This window comes from Triticum dicoccoides, chromosome 6A (assembly GCF_002162155.2).
Source record: "Triticum dicoccoides isolate Atlit2015 ecotype Zavitan chromosome 6A, WEW_v2.0, whole genome shotgun sequence".
Lineage (NCBI taxonomy): Eukaryota > Viridiplantae > Streptophyta > Magnoliopsida > Poales > Poaceae > Triticum > Triticum dicoccoides.
Genome location: NC_041390.1, coordinates 537,470,359 through 537,489,031, shown reverse-complemented (window position 1 = coordinate 537,489,031; position 18,673 = coordinate 537,470,359). Strand labels below are relative to the sequence as shown.

Genomic DNA, 18,673 nt, shown 5'->3' with positions numbered 1-18,673 from the left:
GGACAGGAGAAGAGAGCAGTACCTCTCCCTGTCTAAATAGGTGGACATGACATAATAGTGGGTAAATTCAAGCATCATTAAAGTGGTACTCACTGCGTTGGAAGGAGATTATTGGCTGAGCATGCGACGCCGCATAGCGTCAGTGTAGAACTGCAATTTGGTATTAAATCGCTCGATGCCGGCACCTATATGCACCTGTACAACCATCAATATGGAAGAAGAAGAAAACTTAACATGAACAGTTGGGTTTTACGGCTGTGGTGGATACATACGAGTTTCCCAGAAATCATATTTCCGTGGCCATATTCACAATCATGTAGGGATATTCCTGAAACCAATGTGAATGCAGAAATTGTTGCTAACAGATTCTGACTGGTTGGGTCAGATATCGATATCATCTGTAATTATCCAATATTTTCATATTTTTCTGACTTCAGTGAAACAAGCTCCAATTCGCGTTCAACTAAAGAAGTTTCATTAAGAAAAAATTGTCTTGCGGATTCGGATAACTGGATGCTGCAGCTACCTAGATATGGATACCAATTTGGATAGAGAAGTTGTTTTTACCCCAACCACCCTCTAGATCGTATTTGTCTTGTCAGGTCAGATCGAATAATAACACATTTATTTCATGATAGGATGGTCGATCATCTATATCAGTACCATTTACACCTGAACAAATTGACGAAATAAAACTTAGCTTTGCAATCCACAGCGTTGTTAAGTTAGATGTATATATCCGAAAAGGAAAATGGAATAATCACAAACTTTGGAGATAGTGAGAGTGTGCAAAGCGACCTTCAAAACTAATGCAGCATTTTACAACTTCGGTTTAGCTCTTTCGTCCAAGGAGTAGCATATATGCTCAAGCGCCGCGACGTGACCCTCGGCGACGGCCATGTGGACGTCGACGCCGCCCTTGGCTGAGCACGATGGCACAAACGTCATGAGCCCCTCGACGGGCAAGTCCGGCATGAGGAACGCGGATGGCGGCCCATGGCCGAGGTCAATCTGGTGGAACCTGAAACCCAGACTGCTGTCCACCTCCAGGTCCGGGCAGAGCATCGTGCCGGAGGTTGGCGCCGTGGCCGCGAGCTCCTCTCGGTTCACGTCCGCCAAGCTCCCGAAGTCCACGAACGACTGGATGTACGCGGCGTCGACGCGCCCAATGGCGTCGCGGATGGCACCTACCACGCCGCCGTAGGTCCAGCCCAGGACGTCCCGGACTTGGAGCCTCGGGAATGCCCACAGCACCATGTTCCCGAAGAAGTCCGGCGGGACGGCATGGTTGGCCCTGCCCCGGCAGTCCACGGCCACCCTGACCTGCGTGAACTCGTCGGGCTTCAGGCGGCGCGCCGCCGTGATCTTCTTCCACACGTGCGCGAGAAGGCACTGGAACGTGCTGCATGGGGCGCCGACGCGGGCCTTGAGCTCTGTGACGAACTGGGCCGTGAAGCGCAGCGTGAGATTCTTGATCTTGCACGTGGGGTGGGAGTAGGAGGAGCTACGACAGCCGTCTTCTTCTCCGCTGAACTCGGTGCACCGGTGGTCGAACGCCGGTGTCGGCACGCTCCGAGGCACGGCGGTCGCCGCGCGGTCGAGGGAAGGGGACGGGGCGGTGAAGTCGCTGGCTTGGCGAACTGCGCTGGCCCAGGTGGTGAGGAAGTTGCTGAAGGAGTGGCCGTCGGCCGCGTGGTGGTGGTGGATGATGCCGATCACGAGGCCGCCGCACTTGTACCGGTTCAGCTTGATCTGCAGCAGCGCCGCCCCGATGTTCTCCTGCGTGCCAACTGTTAGTTTGCCGGTGTCCGACCGACATTGTCCTACTGATGAAGCTAGTTACCCCCGGCGGCGGCAGTCCAGGGTACAGGCCCTCGGTGGTGGCGGTAAAGCAGCAGTCGGCGACCACGCTCGCCATATCGACAGGGACCTCGGCGTCCAGGACAAGCACGCCGTCGTTGTTGAGGTGGATGGAACGCCTGCCTGAGCGGTCGACGGCGAGCCGTCCGGCCAGGTGAGGGTACGGCGCGACAGCCCTGCGCAGGCCCTCCATGAGCGCCTCGTTGGACGGAGTCGGCGCGGGGTACACGAGGATGAGGGAAACAAAGATGTCCATGGCGGCGCGGTCGAAGAGCGTCAGCGGGATCATCTCGCCTGCGAGCGGGTGCGGCGCCGAGTACACCGGCTTCACCATCTTGCTGGCGGTCGTCTCCATTTCTTTTCTTTTCTTTTCCGGGTAAGTCGTCTCCATTTCAACTCACGTTATAATAGAGTTGGCTTTGTTGAGATATATACTCCCTCCGTTCCAAAATAGATGACCCAACTTTGTACTAAACTTAGTATAAAGTTGAGTCATCTATTTTGGAACGGAGGGAGTAGATGGTAAGATGGTTCTGCGACTTCCATATGGAATATCTGACATGAACACTGCGCTTAACTAGTGCTATATGTATCACAATCAATAGGTTGCAACAGGCTTGAAGTTGAGGGACACGATTAGCTAGATGTATGCCATCAAGGACCGGCTGGGCTTCCGCTGAAGCAGCATCAAGAGCGAAAGGGATAACCTTTGCCGCCAAAAACCGTCCCTTGCCATCTCTGATCACCACCCCCGAAGCTCTGGATCCCAAGCTCACATCTCCTGATCCCAAGTTTACATCATACAGTATTTACAGTAGCAATTAGCATCAACATTGACAGCAACATAGCCTTCCGACGTCCCACACCAGGTGCTCGTTTTTGGCTGTGATTCTTTCCTTCCGACCTTGAAAAAGCTTGATACTAGAACCTGAACTGAAGTGCATGGATTCTGCATGAACATTTTGCCTTCTCCTCCACCATATATACCAGGCTGGCGACGTCAGAATTGTCTCTCTGATGGGCATCACTCTCTCATTAATTGGTCACAAGAAATTTATCATATATTGGAAGACTTGAAACTTAATTTGATATCAGCTGGATCCGAATCTGAAACATTTGATCTTCCTGAAGTTTCATTAATTCAAGAAGTTATTGATGTTTATATTTACGGCAAAGCTAAAATCCTGCCGACTGGTGGTTTGCAACAGGCGCGTACGACCTGATGGCCCTTCGATCCCCACGTAGGACGCAGGCAACCGCTCGATAATTTCTTTCACTGTCACGCACGAGAAAAGGAAAGCTCCCTGCAAGCGACCGGAACGCCCGCCGCCGCCCATCCCGCGAGCGCCGCCGCCGGCTGCCATCTCCCTCCGACCCGTACAGCCCCCAATCGAGCCCCTCAATCTTTCATCTCCATCCACGCGAGATTCTGCTCCGTCCGCGCCATGGCTGCCATGGCCGAGCTCAGCCAGCTCCGGCTGTGAGAGGAAGAGAAACGGGAGAGGGAGAAGTCCAGGCGCCCACCACCGCCGGCTGCATCGACCTCAGGCTGGATCCGCTGCCCACCATCGCCGCATGTGCCTCGACCTCGGGCTGCATCCGCCGCCCATCATTACCGCCGGTGCCTGCCGCTCGGGCGGCAGAGGGAGCCGTCGTGCCGCTGCTCGCCTCGCGCGTCTGAGGGAGCGGTTGCAGCAACGGCAGTTTTGGCCTCTGAAGAAATTGCAGCAGCTTGCGTGTGACGGAGTGACTGCACTTTTGGCCTCTGAATAAATTACAGATTTGACCTCTGAAGCAACTGCACTTTGCTTCCAATTAGAATACCAAATGAGCAGCGGCAGTAACAGCTAGAACATGCGTACAAATGCATCATTTCAATCCAGAAAATTCTGTTTTTTAGTGTTCTTTTATCTGAAGAAAGTGTATGAGGCCAAGGTCTACTATTAGTTTTCAGAAAAATCAGACTTTCATTGTTCCATTCTCTCTTTGTGAAATGCAGCTTGGGTAAATTAAGAGGTAAATTTAGTTTCAACAGATAAATCCGAGGGACAATAGATGCAGTTTGTGTCAAGTAGATGTCCTATTATATTTACAAAAATGCTAAAATCCGAACCCAGATAACTTCTATGTAAATAGTACGATAATTTAGGCATCACGGAGCTGATAATTTGCATACAAACACCTAGGGGTAATTTTAACCCGGGGAATAAGTTGTTGAAAAACATCCCTGATAACTTATTTGTAAATCGCATGGTAATATACACATCGAAGACCTCATAATTTAGGTACAACCAGCACAAAAACTTTGACACGTGAAAAAAAGTTGTTAAAAACATATCACCGATAACTTTTCGTGTAAATAGCATGATAATATAGGCTCCTGGACATGATAACTTAGGTTCAAACACCACGATAACTCTGCCCCGTAAAAAAAAGTTGTTGAAAATATAGTACCGATAACTTCTTTATAAATAGCATGATAATTTAGGCACCACAGAGCTGATAAGTTGCATATAAACATCGAGGGGTAATTTTAACCCGGGAAATAAGTTGTTAAAAACACCCCTGGTAACTTATTTTTGTAAATCGCATGGTAATATATACATCGCATACCTGATAATTTAGGTACAAATACCACGATAACTTTGACACGTGAATTTTTGTTGTTGTTGAAAATATACTTTCTTTGTAAATAACATGGTAATATACACTCCCGGACTTGATAACTTATGTACAAACACCACGTAACTTTGACCCGTGAAAAAAAGTTGTTGAAAACATACTTCGGTAACATCTGTGTAAATAATAACATGGTAATATATGCCCTCGGACTTGATAACTTAGATACAAACACTACAATAACTTTGACTCGGGAAAAAGATGTTAAAAACATACCACCGGTAACTTTTTGTGTAATAAGCATGATAATATAGTCTCCTGGACCTAATAAGTTAGGTACAAACACCATGATAACTTTGACCCGTGAAAAAAAGTTATTGAAAACATACCACTAATTTCTTTCTCATGTAAATAATATGATAATATACACTCTCAGACCTGATAACTTAGATACAAACACCACGATAACTTTGACTCGCGTAACAAAGTTGTTTGGAAACATACTCCGGTAACATCAGTATAAATAACATGGTAAATATAGGCTCTCGGACCTGATAATTTAGGTACAAACACCTCGATAACTTTGACTCGTGAACAAAAGTTGATGAAAACAAAGTTTGGTAGGATCTGTGTAAATAACACGGTAATATACGCATAGCAGAGCTGATAACTTATTTAACCAAGGCATGATAATTTTTGACCCAAAAAAAAGTATTCGAACCATGCCAAAAAAACATGGTCTCGCCGTGGCGGATTTTTTTTGTAAAAACAGATTTTGGATCTAACAAGCGGTCTGAGCTATAAAACATTTTAAAATTTCAAAACAAAAACAATCTATAATGACATTAGCTTTTCCGCACTTTTTATGCCCGGAATCAGGGGAGAAAGCTGGAAGAAGTCATTTTTATGGCCAGAATTTTGCCTATGTAAACATTGTGGTAATTTATGTACCATATACGTGATAACTTGCATACCCAGGCGTGGTAACATTTTGCCTCAGAAAAAAAAGTTGTTGAAACATATCAATATGGGATCTAGTTTCGAAGGTCTCGTCGTGCCGAATTTTTTATGTGAAAACAATTTTTCGATCGGACCGATGATTTGAACTACAAAACATTTTGAAAATTCAAAATATGAGAAAATCTAGAGTGATGTCATCAATTTTGTCTTACATGCATGCATATAATTAGGCATTGTATTAAGAGTCATGATGTGCATGAAGAGAGAGAAAAACTAGTAATCACATGCATGTGAAGAAAAGTGGCTGCATGCACTCCGACTCGCATGCATGCACGCACTAGTTAGGTCGTCCTGATTTGTTGTTTAAAATCCGAACGACTGCGCGTTAGTACAGTCCTTATATTTAATGTATCATACAATATGTTTTTGGAAGTTGCATTTACTTATTATTAATAGAAATACATCTGAAGTTAACATATTGGTTTGGTGAATATCAGGTACTTTTACACTTGAACTGTATCTACATATCTTCTTGGAGAGCACCTCGTACTAAAGAGAAGTCACTATCATCTCCCTCAACTATCACAAAAGCATTTCACATGAAAATACAGTCTCGGATCACGAAACTGTGGCATTAAACCTTCTACTAGTCACTTAATCTCTAATATCTAGCTGTCAAATTGTGTAAACGAGAGCTTCATCTAGAGTGAAAACGTGGCCGAAAACTAGAAGTGCCAAATGGGGTCTTTTGGTCTCTTGATTTGGTTTTAGCAATGTCAACAACTATCATCCAGCCGTTTATTATCTGCACATAGAATTATAGACGTAAGCTTAATAGATAAATCATACTCCCTCCGTCCGGAATTACTTGTCGCGCAAATGGATAAAAATGGATGTATCTAGAACGAAGATACATCTAGATACATCCATTTCTCCGACAAGTAAAACAGAATTTTGTCAGCTACCTCTCCATTCATTGCTTTCAGAGCTGCACCACCAGCTTCTTCTGTGGTGTATTCTATGAAGGCATACCCTTTTGATCTTTTTGATATCCTGTCCATTATTATCTTGACTGCAATAAAGTAGTTCCTTGATATTCAGTATCCAAAAAATGGGTAATGGCTAGGCACAAACATTTCTTGCTAGTATCACAAACCTTCAACCAGCTCGCCAAATGGCTCAAAGGCTTCCCTCAGAGTTTTCTCAGATGTATAAAATGAAAGCCCTGTCATACTAGACCAAATTAGTGACACCAAAATCAAAATATAACTGATTTTCTACCACTGTATATACTTATTATGTTTAACTGTTATTTGTGTTACAAACAGGAGCAACAGAAGTTTGTGATCTCAGCGCATGTCCAAGACTCACTTGTTCCAATCTAGCTTTTCTTTATATTGAATGAAAAGTGGCGCTTAGCACGTTTAAATATCAACACTAGATCTCAAATAGGGTTGAATTGTCTGATCTACACTACTTATATTTCTACAGTACAGAAAATTGGACATATAATTTACTGATTGATTGAACTTCCCTTTGAAAGAAAAGACACAAAGACTAGTACTTCAGAACAAGGCAGAGGGCATCGTCCATCTGCAAGGTTTAAGTGATCAAACAAACAAGCTAAATACATAGATAATATATCGGATGCCCTTTACCTGTAACAAAGAGCCTTTTAGTTTTGACATCAGCCACCTGAGTAGCTTCTGAGGATTTCAAGCTATCATCACCTGAAACCACAAGAAGTCCTTACAATCTGGCTCTTTTCACCAAGCTTGCTTAGAAGCATGGAAAGAAAAATCAAGTTCTGTAAATGTACTCCAGAGTCCAGACTTACTAGGTATGCTCTTGGTTAGTGTAAGATGTAAAAGAATCAATAGACGTCAAGTTTATATCAGATTAAGACATCAGGCTAATAAATTGCTTGAAACAAGAAATGATGTCCTTATAGTTGTAGCATCCCTCGTTTTCAAGTAAAACAACAGAAAACAAAAAAGGACAAGAAGGAGTAGGGTAGAAGGATCATGTCCGAGCATGAACCTCAGAAAAGACTTGCTCATGCCTTGGATGGTTTGGACTTTGGAGTTAAGAGTAAACTGACAGCAGTGCACTTTGCTATCAAAGAACTACCAGAGGAATGAGAACAAAAAGAATAAAAATTATAAGTATTTTATATTCAAAGCTTGAATTGCATCAAGAGATTTCTGCTTGGCAATGGAACACACAATATTCACACAAATCAATAACATGATGATAGGATTTAAGTACAGGCATATATAAATGAATGGGAGATCATCAGAAACAGAAGGGATGATATGAACCTCTGTAATCTTTTTTGTCTGATCCAAAGTTTGAATCTGGTAAAACAGATATGACTCCAGGAACATCTGTTGCACGAAGCTAGATTGTTGGTATCTTAATAAAGGCAGAATTGCCAATAAATAAAATACTGAAAGAATTATCTACCCAGGAGGATAAAGCACATGATGCTCACCAGCTAGCTCCTTTGCACATTGTTCGTCAATATGACAGCAGAATCCATAATTCTCTTCCCATGAAACGTGATATATGCTGACTTGTGCATCCTTTTCACTAGGAAGTTGAAAATAAACAATTATTTGTATCACTCATAGGCACATATATAGCAAAGTATTAAGTAGGTGGCCAATGATACTCTACATACTTCCCCAATACTTTCACTAGGATCTGGGTATAGTGGTCTACCATTTGTGCTTTTGTCACAACTTCAACCCCGGGCTTCTCCATTCGGACAAGCCAAAACTCACTTTTCTCGCTAGAAGAGTTGTTACAAGCAGCATCACTGAAGCTTCCAAGGTTAACTGGTGAGAGGCTCGAGCTGAGATTATCCTTCTCTGGCACATCACCCTTAACCATCCTAACAGCTAATACCCCAGGCATCTCTGCAAATTTGAAAGATCATAAGATAACATATACAAGTCCAAAGCATGTATACTTCAAGATTTGCTTTCATGAGCAAGATGTTTTCATGAGTACTACCCGTTCGTTATTCAAAGTTGCTCCTTTCCCGGTGAATCAGTCATATGTACGACAAAATCTGACACTATAAAATTGGTCAAAGTGTACTAGTCTACTACCATACTACCACCACATGTTTGATGTCTACTACAACATACACAATTCTGAATTATTCAGAGAATGGAACAGTAAGCAACGACTCCAGTCATCATCAAACTTGTACAATTGTCACTTGCGTTACTCTATTTTCATCACAATCCAGCAGAATCGACTGCTACGCTATTAACTGAAAGCAACTATCGCCCTAGAATTGGAGCTTCCATTGAAAAAAATAGCCAATTGCTCTGCACAGACATAGCCATTCAACAACATACTTGCAAGCTTCTTCGACGCTTCCTCATCGATCTCGCAGCAGAATTCGTAGTTCCTGTCCCACGACGCGTCATATATGCACATCTGCGCCTCCTGCTCACTGCATACGTTTTTTTGGGTGGTATCAGAGATTGCAGTAAAAACAAGAGATAATCTACCTACTACCAGTGGATACAGAAGGGAAAAGTAGTAGAGTCACCTTCCCAACACTCTGGCCAGTGTGGCAACGTAGTAGTCGACGGCCTCCGCGCGGGACACCTCGCCCCCGCCCTCCGGCTCAGGCGGGTCGTCCATGACCACCACCCACCTGGAGCAACGCGGGCGGGTAGAAGAGGCGGGGAGCGGCGAGTGAGGTGACGCGGCCGCGGCGAGGCGGTGGAAGCGGCGGCGAGTGGCCCAAGGAAGAGAACAAGGGGAGATGTGTGGGATAGAGGTGGCCTGGGCCGTGGCGCCGGTGGCGGTGGAGACAGTGAGGCCGCCGCCTAGGAGGAGGGAGCGGACGGCGTCCATGTCCAGAGGTGGGAGCTCGCGGGAATGGCTGGTACCGGCTAGCAAGGAGATGACGAGCTTCGCCGTGGGCCGAGAAAGAGAGAAATATCTCGTGGAGGTGTGGAAGCTGTGGGCCGCATGCGAGCAGTGAGCCCATAGACCCCTCTAGAGTTTTTTCTTCTTGTTTAATTAATCATGAATTTAGAACCTCGAATGTTGAGGCTCGGCCTGTGCATTCGATTTTTTCGGTTTGATTCGGTTCGGTTTATACAGTTTTCGGTTTATACGGTTTTTATACTTCGGTTTATACGGTTTTATACATAGATACGGTTCGGTTTCGGTAATAACCATTTGCTTTCGGTTTGGTTTCGGTAATAACCAAAATAACCAAAGTTGACGCGAATTTTTAATCAACACATGGTTTGGCCACATGGAAAAACAAATTTAGTACTTGTCCAATACAACTACAACCTGGTTACCTACTTGAAGAAATTCTGAAACATGTAAGAATTTATGTTCGAGCACAACAATCTAGTAGAAGACTACGATTACAACTACGAGCACTAATTTAGTACATGTCCAGTGAAACCACACGAAGAAATTCTGGAACAAAAACTTGTCCAGTACAAGCACAAGCAGAACTAAACATGCCCAGTACAAGCAAAGTTCTGGAACATAGAGATGGGGATTGCTAGTAAATAGTACATCACGAGCCATTTTTGAAAGGCCCTAGTACATGCCCAGTACATCAAGATAAAAAAACTTCAGTACAAAGTGCAAATTCTGGAACAACCAAAGTTCAGCTCCAGCTCGAGATAACAAACTTCAGTACAGTACATTGCAACACACGACAAAGAAACAAAAGGTGCAGATCGAGATAAAATGGCATTTGTTTCATCACTTCAGGGCTTCAGGCAGCAATTTTCCACTCCAGCTCCATGCATGAAGATCAATCAATCGATATTGTCACATTATCATTTAAATGAATGGCACCCACTTCTACAAAAACAACAGAAATATTGCATGATCAATTAAATAGCATTAATGTTGCATGATCATTGAAGTAATTGAAATACACATTCATTTAAATACCTTCCTCCAGCCTGGTCAACTCAGCAAGATCAGCTTCAACATTGATACACTTAGAACGCAACCAATCTTGTGTGCATATCAACGACTGCAGTGTTGCTGGTGTTAAAGAGCTTCTGAAGTCATCGAGAATACGACCACTAGTGCTGAAAGCTGATTCAGAAGCAAGCGTAGAGATGGGGATTGCTAGTATATCACGAGCCATTTTTGAAAGGACGGGAAAGCGAGGAGCATTGCACTTCCACCATTCAAGAAGGTCAAATTCAGCAGTCAACTCTTCTGTGTCCTCAGCTAGGTACTTGTCTAATTCAGTTCTGGTATTTGTGCTAGTGCAACCCTCTCCGCAAACTCTCATTCTTTTCTGGTTGTATCGTGACCTCACTAGAGAATTTTCAGAAGCATTTGCACTAGGACGAGCTTGTGATGCTAATTCCCTAGGACGGCTAGGAGTACTGGTTCCATATAATTCTCTATATTCTCCAAAAAGAGAGACAAATTCATTGTGGGAAGATGTCAAGATTCTATTACCTATTATACTGCCATAGGTGTCTTCAATCATCTCTTTAAAGAAATGAGATTCCTTGGTCCTTGCATAAAGAATTAAGACAAGACAAGACAAGTTAGAAGGATGGCAGCAATGAATATATATTTGACAAATGAACAACAACCAATCAACCATATACCTTGGATCAAGGATGGCAGCAATGAATATATACTTGTTCATCTTTTCAGGATCACCCCAGTACTTCTCATACTTGGTTTTCATCTTGGTAGCCATGCATTTAAATATTTCATCATCACCACAAATCACATGATCACTCCATTGACCCAACATAAAATGTACATCAGCAATATCTTCCAAGAAGGTGTTGGCTGTAACGTACTTAGTGCCAGAAACCTTATTAGTGAGGAGATAGAAGTGTTGGAGGAATTGTTTGAACTCACGAATATACACCCAATCACTTTGAGTTGGAGGACCCCGCTGATCAGGAGTATCAGGCTTAGGTTCTGGACCAGTTTTTTCTAACTCAGTCTTGTAGTTGGGATCCTGAAGTGCATATTGCCACAAACAACCTAAAACCTTCTTTCTCTGCAAATATGAATGGAAGCTCATCTATCACTATCATGCGAGCAAATGCTTCTCTAACTTCTTTCTCAATGTATTGCCAAGGAACCACCAAATTACCATCTTCGCTAACTTGGTAGGTAAGCTCAGACTGAGTGCTACATATGTGGGCAGTATTCTTTTTGCAAATCTTCAAATGGTTGACTAAAGAAGCAGTACCTGCCGATGCGGATTTGCAACCCAGTACAGCATCACAGTAGTTGCAATTAGCATGATCAGGATCATCTTTCTGAACTGTGAAGTGCATCCATGCCTTTGACCTCTTCCGACTTCCCCCCCCCCCACACTGCCAGGGGTAACATCAGGATCTATTGAGAGAGGTTGATCAGCAGCAGAACCAGCGCCAAGGTTAACTCTAACACTCTCGGACACCTGAAAAAAATAAGTCAGGTAGTTTTCATTCAGTATCAGTGACCATCAGTAGAACCAATACTAAAAAAGTTGCTGGAAAACTAAATAGGATTATAGGAAACACCCATGTTCAATAACAAACTAGTGAAACCATGCATCCATCCATGTTCAGTAACTAAATAGGAACATCTATGTGTGTGTTCGCTACTGAACAACTCTTCTACCAGAGTCCAGAGCGAATCAAGATGAAAAAAGAAAGTGCCTTACCATCCGGCGGCTCGTGTCCTGCTCCGTGGAGGCGTGTGCCGGTGCGCGCGACGGAGGGCGGAGGTCAGCGACGCGGAGGACGGAGGGCAGAAGTCAGCGACGCCGGTGCGTGCGATGTACGGCGGAGGGCGGAGGACGGCGAGGCCGATGCGTGCGACGGACGACGGAGGGCGGAGGATGGCGATGCCGGTGTGCGCGACGGAGGACGGAGGACGGAGGGGAGCTGATGGATGCGCCGGACGGCCGGAGTGTGACCTAGCTAGGGCGCCGCCGCCATCCCGCTCTCTGCTGCTCTGCGTGTGCGTGTGGGGAATTGCTAATGCTAGGGTTGAAGCAAGCGTGCATGAGGTTAGGCTGGGGCCTGGCCGCCTGGGGCGTTGCCGCGCTGGGCCGCGACCCGCGAGCGATGGCCGATGGGCCTGTGCTGTGAGCTGCCTGTGATTGACTGATTCTGTGAAATCTATTGGACCTTTCGGTTTTGTTCGGTTTAACCGAATTTTTTCGGTTTTAAACCGAAAAAACCAAATGCAATATGGTTTCTTATTTTGCAAACTGAAACCATAACCAAAACCTGAAAAAACCGGAATTTTGGTTCGGTTTGGTTTTCTCGGTTCGGTTTTTGGTTTTCGGTTCGGTTTTGCACAGGGTGAGTTGAGGCTCACAAATTAGCAAAGCATGCATTATCTTTGGGTTTTGGCCGCCATGTCTGGTTAGGTCACCCATGAAATTTGAATTTCGTTCTCGTAGATATTATGACGGGTGAATAAAAGCTTTATGAGTTTGTCTAAAAAAAAGATAATTTGTCTCAATTGTCTCAAAAAAAAGATAATTTGTCTCAAAAAATATATAACCGATCAGCATTTTCGCAACTCTGACATCCACCCGGCAGTTGGGTTGAAGCGGGAGCGAGCCGCCACACACCACACGGCGCGGCCGCGTGGGAGCCGCGAACCCGCCGTCGGCCGGGGCACCGGCGCGAGCCACGACGGCCGACGGAAAGCGCACGTCCCAGTCACCCCGTCCCGTCCCGCCCCGGCCGGCGTCGGCGAGAAACGTCGCATGGCAGGCACTCTCCGCAACGGCGACGCGAGAAGGTGCGCGGACCACGCGTGCGCGACGCTGCGTGCGTCCACCCTGACCCGACGGCATTGCCAAAGGTAGGAAGGCCCCCTCCCCTCCGGGTTTCCGGCTCGGTCGCGCTCCGCGACACTGTGCTCGACGCATGGCCGCGGGGGGGCTCGTCCAACGGCGCGAGGACGCGTGCCCGTCCGCTGTACAGGACCGCTCGGTCGCTTTCTCCACGACGAGCCGGTCGTCGCTAGTACCTACGAGTCGGCAATCAGTGAGGTTGCCTGCAGTGCAGCACCTGTCAGAGTACAGCACAGCAAGCGATGGACAGACAGACAGACAGATAGACTCGGGGCCGGCCGGGGAGACGAACCCAGCTCCGAGCTCCGAAGTGATGCGTTTCGACTTCTCCTCCTCGTCCGGCCGGCCGGCCTTGCGCCAACAAACAGATCGTCGATCGATCTCGATCCTCTGGCCGAGCAAGCGACGGCTCGATACCGTATCCTGGCCAGTCGTAGTCACACAGGCTCAGCTCAGAACTTCAGATCGGGGCAGCCAGAAAGTAATCAATTCCCTGGACCTAGCAAGCATTCGCATCAACATAATAGATGAATGACGATTCAGTTTTCCATCTTAGGAGGAACACATGCATGATTTCGTTATGAATGATCGGATCGGATGGATATGGCCCTTCAGCTCCGGTCAGGGAGACACGTATCGTGACCGTACACGGTGACACGTACCCATCTTGAATGATTTTCGACGAGTTTGTCCACTGTTCGGGTTGGACCAACGCCCCGGCGCCAGGCAGCTGGCGTCAGTACAACTGCTGGTGACTGATTATTGAGACTCCACCATGCATGCATTATTACTCCTACTGATCTGAATAACTCGATTATGTGGAGTAGCAGTCTCCTGCTGCACTGGCTCTCTCCTGACAGTGATCCGCCGTAATTACATCTTACATGACCGTGACTCCACGATGATGATCGACGAGTACTGTGCCGCCCATGACCATGCATGAGTCCTGAATCTGTTTAATCTATGACTGCGATGCGTGATGACTTACTGAATTGATGATGGGTGTGGTGTGGGTTAGCTTGATTTAAACCATGCTAGTACCGAACTAAGCAACACGGCCAATCCGCATGCTGCGAGTGTGACGGCACGATATCGTTTCCGTCGCGGGAATGAGCTTATTCCGGCGGCGCAACTTAAGCTGAAATTAAAGCCAAGTGTTGCACTCCCGTGACAGCAAAATTGACGAGTGCCGTTACCGGATTAAGCAACGGCTTGTGTGATGCGTACCACTTCCATGTCTTTGGCCCAACCCAACCGTTTCCCTCCCAAGACTAGGCTTATTCCGGCAGTGCAGTCTAGGCAAAATTGAGCTAAATGGGTTTGAAGATCGCAAGAGAGATACCGTTCCGTCACAGTTATACAGAAGAAACAGCTCACCTGCAAAACTTGTCCCATGTGTCCATATGTATCATCCCTACAGGTCCACTCATAAGCATCGGTCTCAATCAATACTACACTATACTACCGCGAAAACTCCATGTATTTGGGAGAGAATTGGCTTAACAAAACCCGGAAGAGCAGCGGAGCACGCCAGCACGTAAACGTCCACGTCGGTCATGATACAGACAAATCGCCCGTATATATCCACACGTGAAGATGACCTTGTTTTTTATGCATATATAGGTCGGCAGGGGCACGGAAATTCACACCGGCTAGCCGGCCTATGTTGCCGGCCAAGTAAGCGCGCTACTAGTACACCGGTAGACGGGAGTAGGAGTACGTGGGTACGTGTATGGCGGCCATGCATGCACGTACGGCTCATGCTTGCTGGCGTTGGCAACTCGGATTTTTATCAGAGTCGTACTCCTAGCTACTAGCTAGACTTGTGAGTGCACCTAGCTGGTTAATCAAGTCGAAAACCTTCTCGCAAAAAAAATCAAGTCGAAAACCTACACCTACACCCACACAAACGTGTGGATCAAGACCATAGCGGAACCAAAAATGAGAATTTTCCCTCCAAGAGAGAGAGAGCGAGATTGTTCTCACGTTGGCTCCTGCTCCGGCTCCGACTCCCCAGCGCGCGCGCGTCAACGTCAACGTCAACGTCAGCGTTGCCCTAGCCCTCGGCACGGACGCACGTACTTCCTCCGTCTCTAATTACTCGTCGCAGAAATGAATGTATGTAGAACTAAAATACATCTAGATACATCTATATCTGTAACAAATAATTCGAAACGGAGGGAGTACGTGCGTACGTGACGCGCCGGGTCCCAGCCGGTGACGTGACCGTAGCCAAACCTTGGGCCACGTCATGGGTCTCCGCTGCTCCTACGACTCATCGCTGACACAGTGCCGTTCATCGTTCCGTTACGACTCCCAGTCCCAGCCTCCCAGGCAATCACTCCTGGCAACCGTGGTACGTACGATGCCGGTGGGGGTTCGGGCCTACGTACGCGTACGTGAATCCATGATCCATTAAGTATGTACTCCCTTCGTACGTACTTCCTCTAAACGCTCTTATATTTCTTTGCAGAGCCAGTACATAGGTAATGGGAGGTAAATGCTTTTATATATTTTTTACGAAGGAAGTACGTACGTAATGAATCATGGGTTCATGGGCCTTTTTCACTGTTTTGACCTTCTCAGCAAATCTTAGCATAAAATGAACTCTGTACAAAACTATTTCACGATTTGATCCATTTCAGAAACGCCACGGGTCGTGGCGTTGCTGCACTATATGAAACGCCAAACTAGCTCGTGTTGCTGGCCTGGTCGAGGCGCTACGTGGCAGTGCAGAAACGCCTAAACGTCTGGCGTTTCTAGAAACGCCAAAGGGTGTGGCGTTGGTGCCCAACTATGAAATGCCAATGTTGGTGGCGTTGCAAGTAACTTTTTACATTTGCCACTTATTTATGTAGGGGTGCAACGCTAGCTAGGTAGGTGTTTTTAAAGAGACAAGAAACGGCGCGGCTTGTGGCGTTATCAAAAAGGTCAAATCATGAAATAGTTTTCGAAGAAGTTTATTTTGTGTTAAGATTTGTTGAGAAGGTCAAAACAGTGAAAAAGGCCGGGCTCATGGACGCGGCGTTGTTCTGGCAGATGCATGAGACCGATCGGATTTTACTTTGGTCCGTCTCACGGTATGTATAGGTCGACGCCTTTGTTTCAGGGTGGCTCTCACGTGCTGTCGAACTCGAGGTGTACTGCACACAGTTGGCTGTTTGGTTGGGAGGATACGTACAAACGCCCGGCCGGTCCATTCGACCGTACGCCGCGGACAACAACGTCCCACCTTTCCTTCTTTTCCTTTTCGATCAGACAACGTCATGGGTCACAGAAAGATGTGAGACGTTTGGGCCGTGCGTGTGTCTAGCCAAGATGGCTCGTCGTAAAACTACGCGAAACCGCGGAAGCTCGTCGACGGCAGCTGCGCGTTATTGGCTCGACATGAATGGACCTGAGCTTAAGAGTCGACGTTTGTTATCAACAGGCCAGATTAGAAAGCCAAATAACAAGTACAAGTATGGGCCTTACAACTTACGAGAACACGTTTGAAGAAAATAAAAATTGCAAGCAGGCTCAAGAGAAATCCGAACATAAAAATTGCAAGGCATCAAAAAGGGAAAAATTGGGGAGTACCTAGTTAAAAACGTGAAAAATGCAGCATTAAGCATCAAGGAATGTGGTCGTGACCATAAGCTAAGCTAAGGTACATGTACTGAACAATCAAACTAGCTCATTTTAACCAACCATGGCCCCTTCAAAAGTTGGGGCGGGGGGATCTTTACCATTGAGAGCAAAGGTTGGAATCTGTCACCAAAACTTGAGGTACAAGTGATTCATCCGTCTCAACCAGGCGAATTGAAAGGTCATTCTTTTTGAACTGTAGAATGGTTGGTTGGCCAATGATCGTTTCCTTTCCCTCACGTGAAATGTCTATTTGTGTGGCTACATCGGACTGGCGCTTCATCTTCAAGCTAATCTTTCGGGTTTCAATCCTTCTCGAATTCGTTCGTTGGGACGGAGTTGACAGAGCTCTGACTGGTAGGTACATGCACTTACATGAGTGAAATCATGTTGTGAGAGTAACTGCTTTGTAATATTGGGATCCGGCCTTTGGGCCAAACACTCGAACTCATTTCTCAACTAATGGATGACGCAAATCTTATGCATCTGTTTTGGAAAATAAAACATAATAGTTTTGTGAGACTATGTACTTTATTGATCATGTCATTTGCATGCATAGATACCACCGAGATGATGCCTCCAAAAGATTTTTTTATAATTCTTAGTACCGAGAGTTACTCCATAATTTCTTGATTCCTGAATCCAATGCACTGTATCTATTTTTTAAAGGAGGATGACCCTGCATCAGAGTGATGCATGCAATCATTTTATTAATTATTCACTAAGATCTTACAAAGTAATACATCAATAAATCTGAAGCCATCATTTCGGCAACATCCGTCGCTACTCCTATCAACTTGATAAAATGATGCAGATTGTCTGAGCCGCATACCCAGACCTCATACCAAAGACCAACATCTAAAGCCGGAGGCCCTAATCAAGCCGCATTGCCGGGGGTATATACCAGTCTGGCGCACTTTCAGTGGTCACCGCATGCATACACTGCAGAAGCCGCCACCACTGTCTTCCACCGATCCATCTCCAGAGCAGGTACTGATGCATTGACCTTGTCACGCCTGTCGTCGACGCCAGACAACACCACCTCCCTGCGCGTGTCCATCATCACAGGTTTGTCACTGAGACCCCGCTGCGCCACACCGCCGAGTCTCACCATCGTCGATGCGGTAGATGCACACCACTCCACTCCTTGCATCCTCCGTCCAACAGCTGCTCCAAAACAATGCCCTCATGAGGGAGAGCGACGCTGAGAGCGCCACCATCATCTGATCCGGGATACCCGGATCCGAGGTTTCCCCAAAGCAGCGCAAGTGGGATAGAAGGTGGTTGCAATGGTGATGCCTTCAACAAAGTAACGACGTGTAGACGCTGCATCGCCTGCCATGACCGTAGTCGGAGCTCGGTTTTCACCGGCAACCACACCTCCCCAACTCGTCACCAGGACTAGCCCTGAGATCGAAGGATCTGCCACAACCAGCCGGCCAACCACCTTTGGCGGAGGAGGAGGCCACCACCGCCACGCCCAGGGCCAGAGCCCCCGGCTTCCTCGTGCTGAGGGATGAACCCAGGAGCCCGTGTGCCGTCGTCGGAGTCGACGAAACGCAGCAGGGACTGCAACCTGGGTCATGACCTGTTCGAACTCATCTGAATCCAGATCAGGCCCAACCAACGCCGTCCGCCGCAGCAAACTCGCCGATCCTGGTTGTCGTCGCCACCCCACGTCACTACCTCTGAATGGCCGGAGCAAGCGCCGCTGCCGCGATCCTAAACTTTGGCCTGGGAGATCCGCCGCCGCCACGCCACACGGAC

General features: G+C 46.6%; 2 protein-coding genes across 3 annotated transcripts; both read right to left on the bottom strand.

The window, feature by feature from the left end:
- Window positions 1-819: 819 nt before the first annotated feature.
- Window positions 820-2,215, bottom strand: LOC119319589 (tryptamine benzoyltransferase 1-like). Its single transcript, XM_037594042.1, has 2 exons — window positions 1,844-2,215; window positions 820-1,779 (listed from the first exon to the last, which is right to left on the bottom strand). The coding sequence occupies exons 1-2, from the start codon at window positions 2,213-2,215 to the stop codon at window positions 820-822; spliced, it is 1,332 nt and encodes a 443-aa protein (XP_037449939.1).
- Window positions 2,216-5,904: 3,689 nt separating this feature from the next.
- Window positions 5,905-9,427, bottom strand: LOC119317753 (organelle RRM domain-containing protein 1, chloroplastic-like). Of its 2 annotated transcripts, XM_037592250.1 has the most exons (9): window positions 9,008-9,423; window positions 8,811-8,908; window positions 8,123-8,360; window positions 7,934-8,031; window positions 7,761-7,826; window positions 7,098-7,169; window positions 6,596-6,664; window positions 6,405-6,511; window positions 5,905-6,244 (listed from the first exon to the last, which is right to left on the bottom strand). In XM_037592250.1, exons 1-9 carry the CDS (start codon window positions 9,316-9,318, stop codon window positions 6,137-6,139), a joined length of 1,167 nt encoding a protein of 388 aa, XP_037448147.1. In that variant the 5' UTR covers window positions 9,319-9,423; the 3' UTR covers window positions 5,905-6,136. The 2 variants fall into 2 exon arrangements, 1 of the variants encoding a protein (XP_037448147.1); XR_005153742.1 differs by lacking the exon at window positions 5,905-6,244 and having other exon boundaries at window positions 6,432-6,511; window positions 6,596-7,032; window positions 9,008-9,427.
- Between the last annotated feature and the right edge of the window lie 9,246 nt (window positions 9,428-18,673).

What these genes read in the sequence shown, in the direction of transcription:
- LOC119317753 (XM_037592250.1), bottom strand. Translation starts at nt 9,318, where the DNA reads ATGGACGCCGTCCGCTCCCTCCTCCTAGGCGGCGGCCTCACTGTCTCC. An exon ending in CTGGCCAGAGTGTTGGGAAG is followed by an intron (nt 8,909 to 9,007) that starts GTGACTCTACTA and finishes AAACGTATGCAG; the next exon opens with TGAGCAGGAGGCGCAGATGT. An exon ending in AGACAAAAAAGATTACAGAG is followed by an intron (nt 7,170 to 7,760) that starts GTTCATATCATC and finishes TTGTGGTTTCAG; the next exon opens with GTGATGATAGCTTGAAATCC.
- LOC119319589 (XM_037594042.1), bottom strand. Translation starts at nt 2,215, where the DNA reads ATGGAGACGACCGCCAGCAAGATGGTGAAGCCGGTGTACTCGGCGCCG. An exon ending in CTGGACTGCCGCCGCCGGGG is followed by an intron (nt 1,780 to 1,843) that starts GTAACTAGCTTC and finishes GTTGGCACGCAG; the next exon opens with GAGAACATCGGGGCGGCGCT.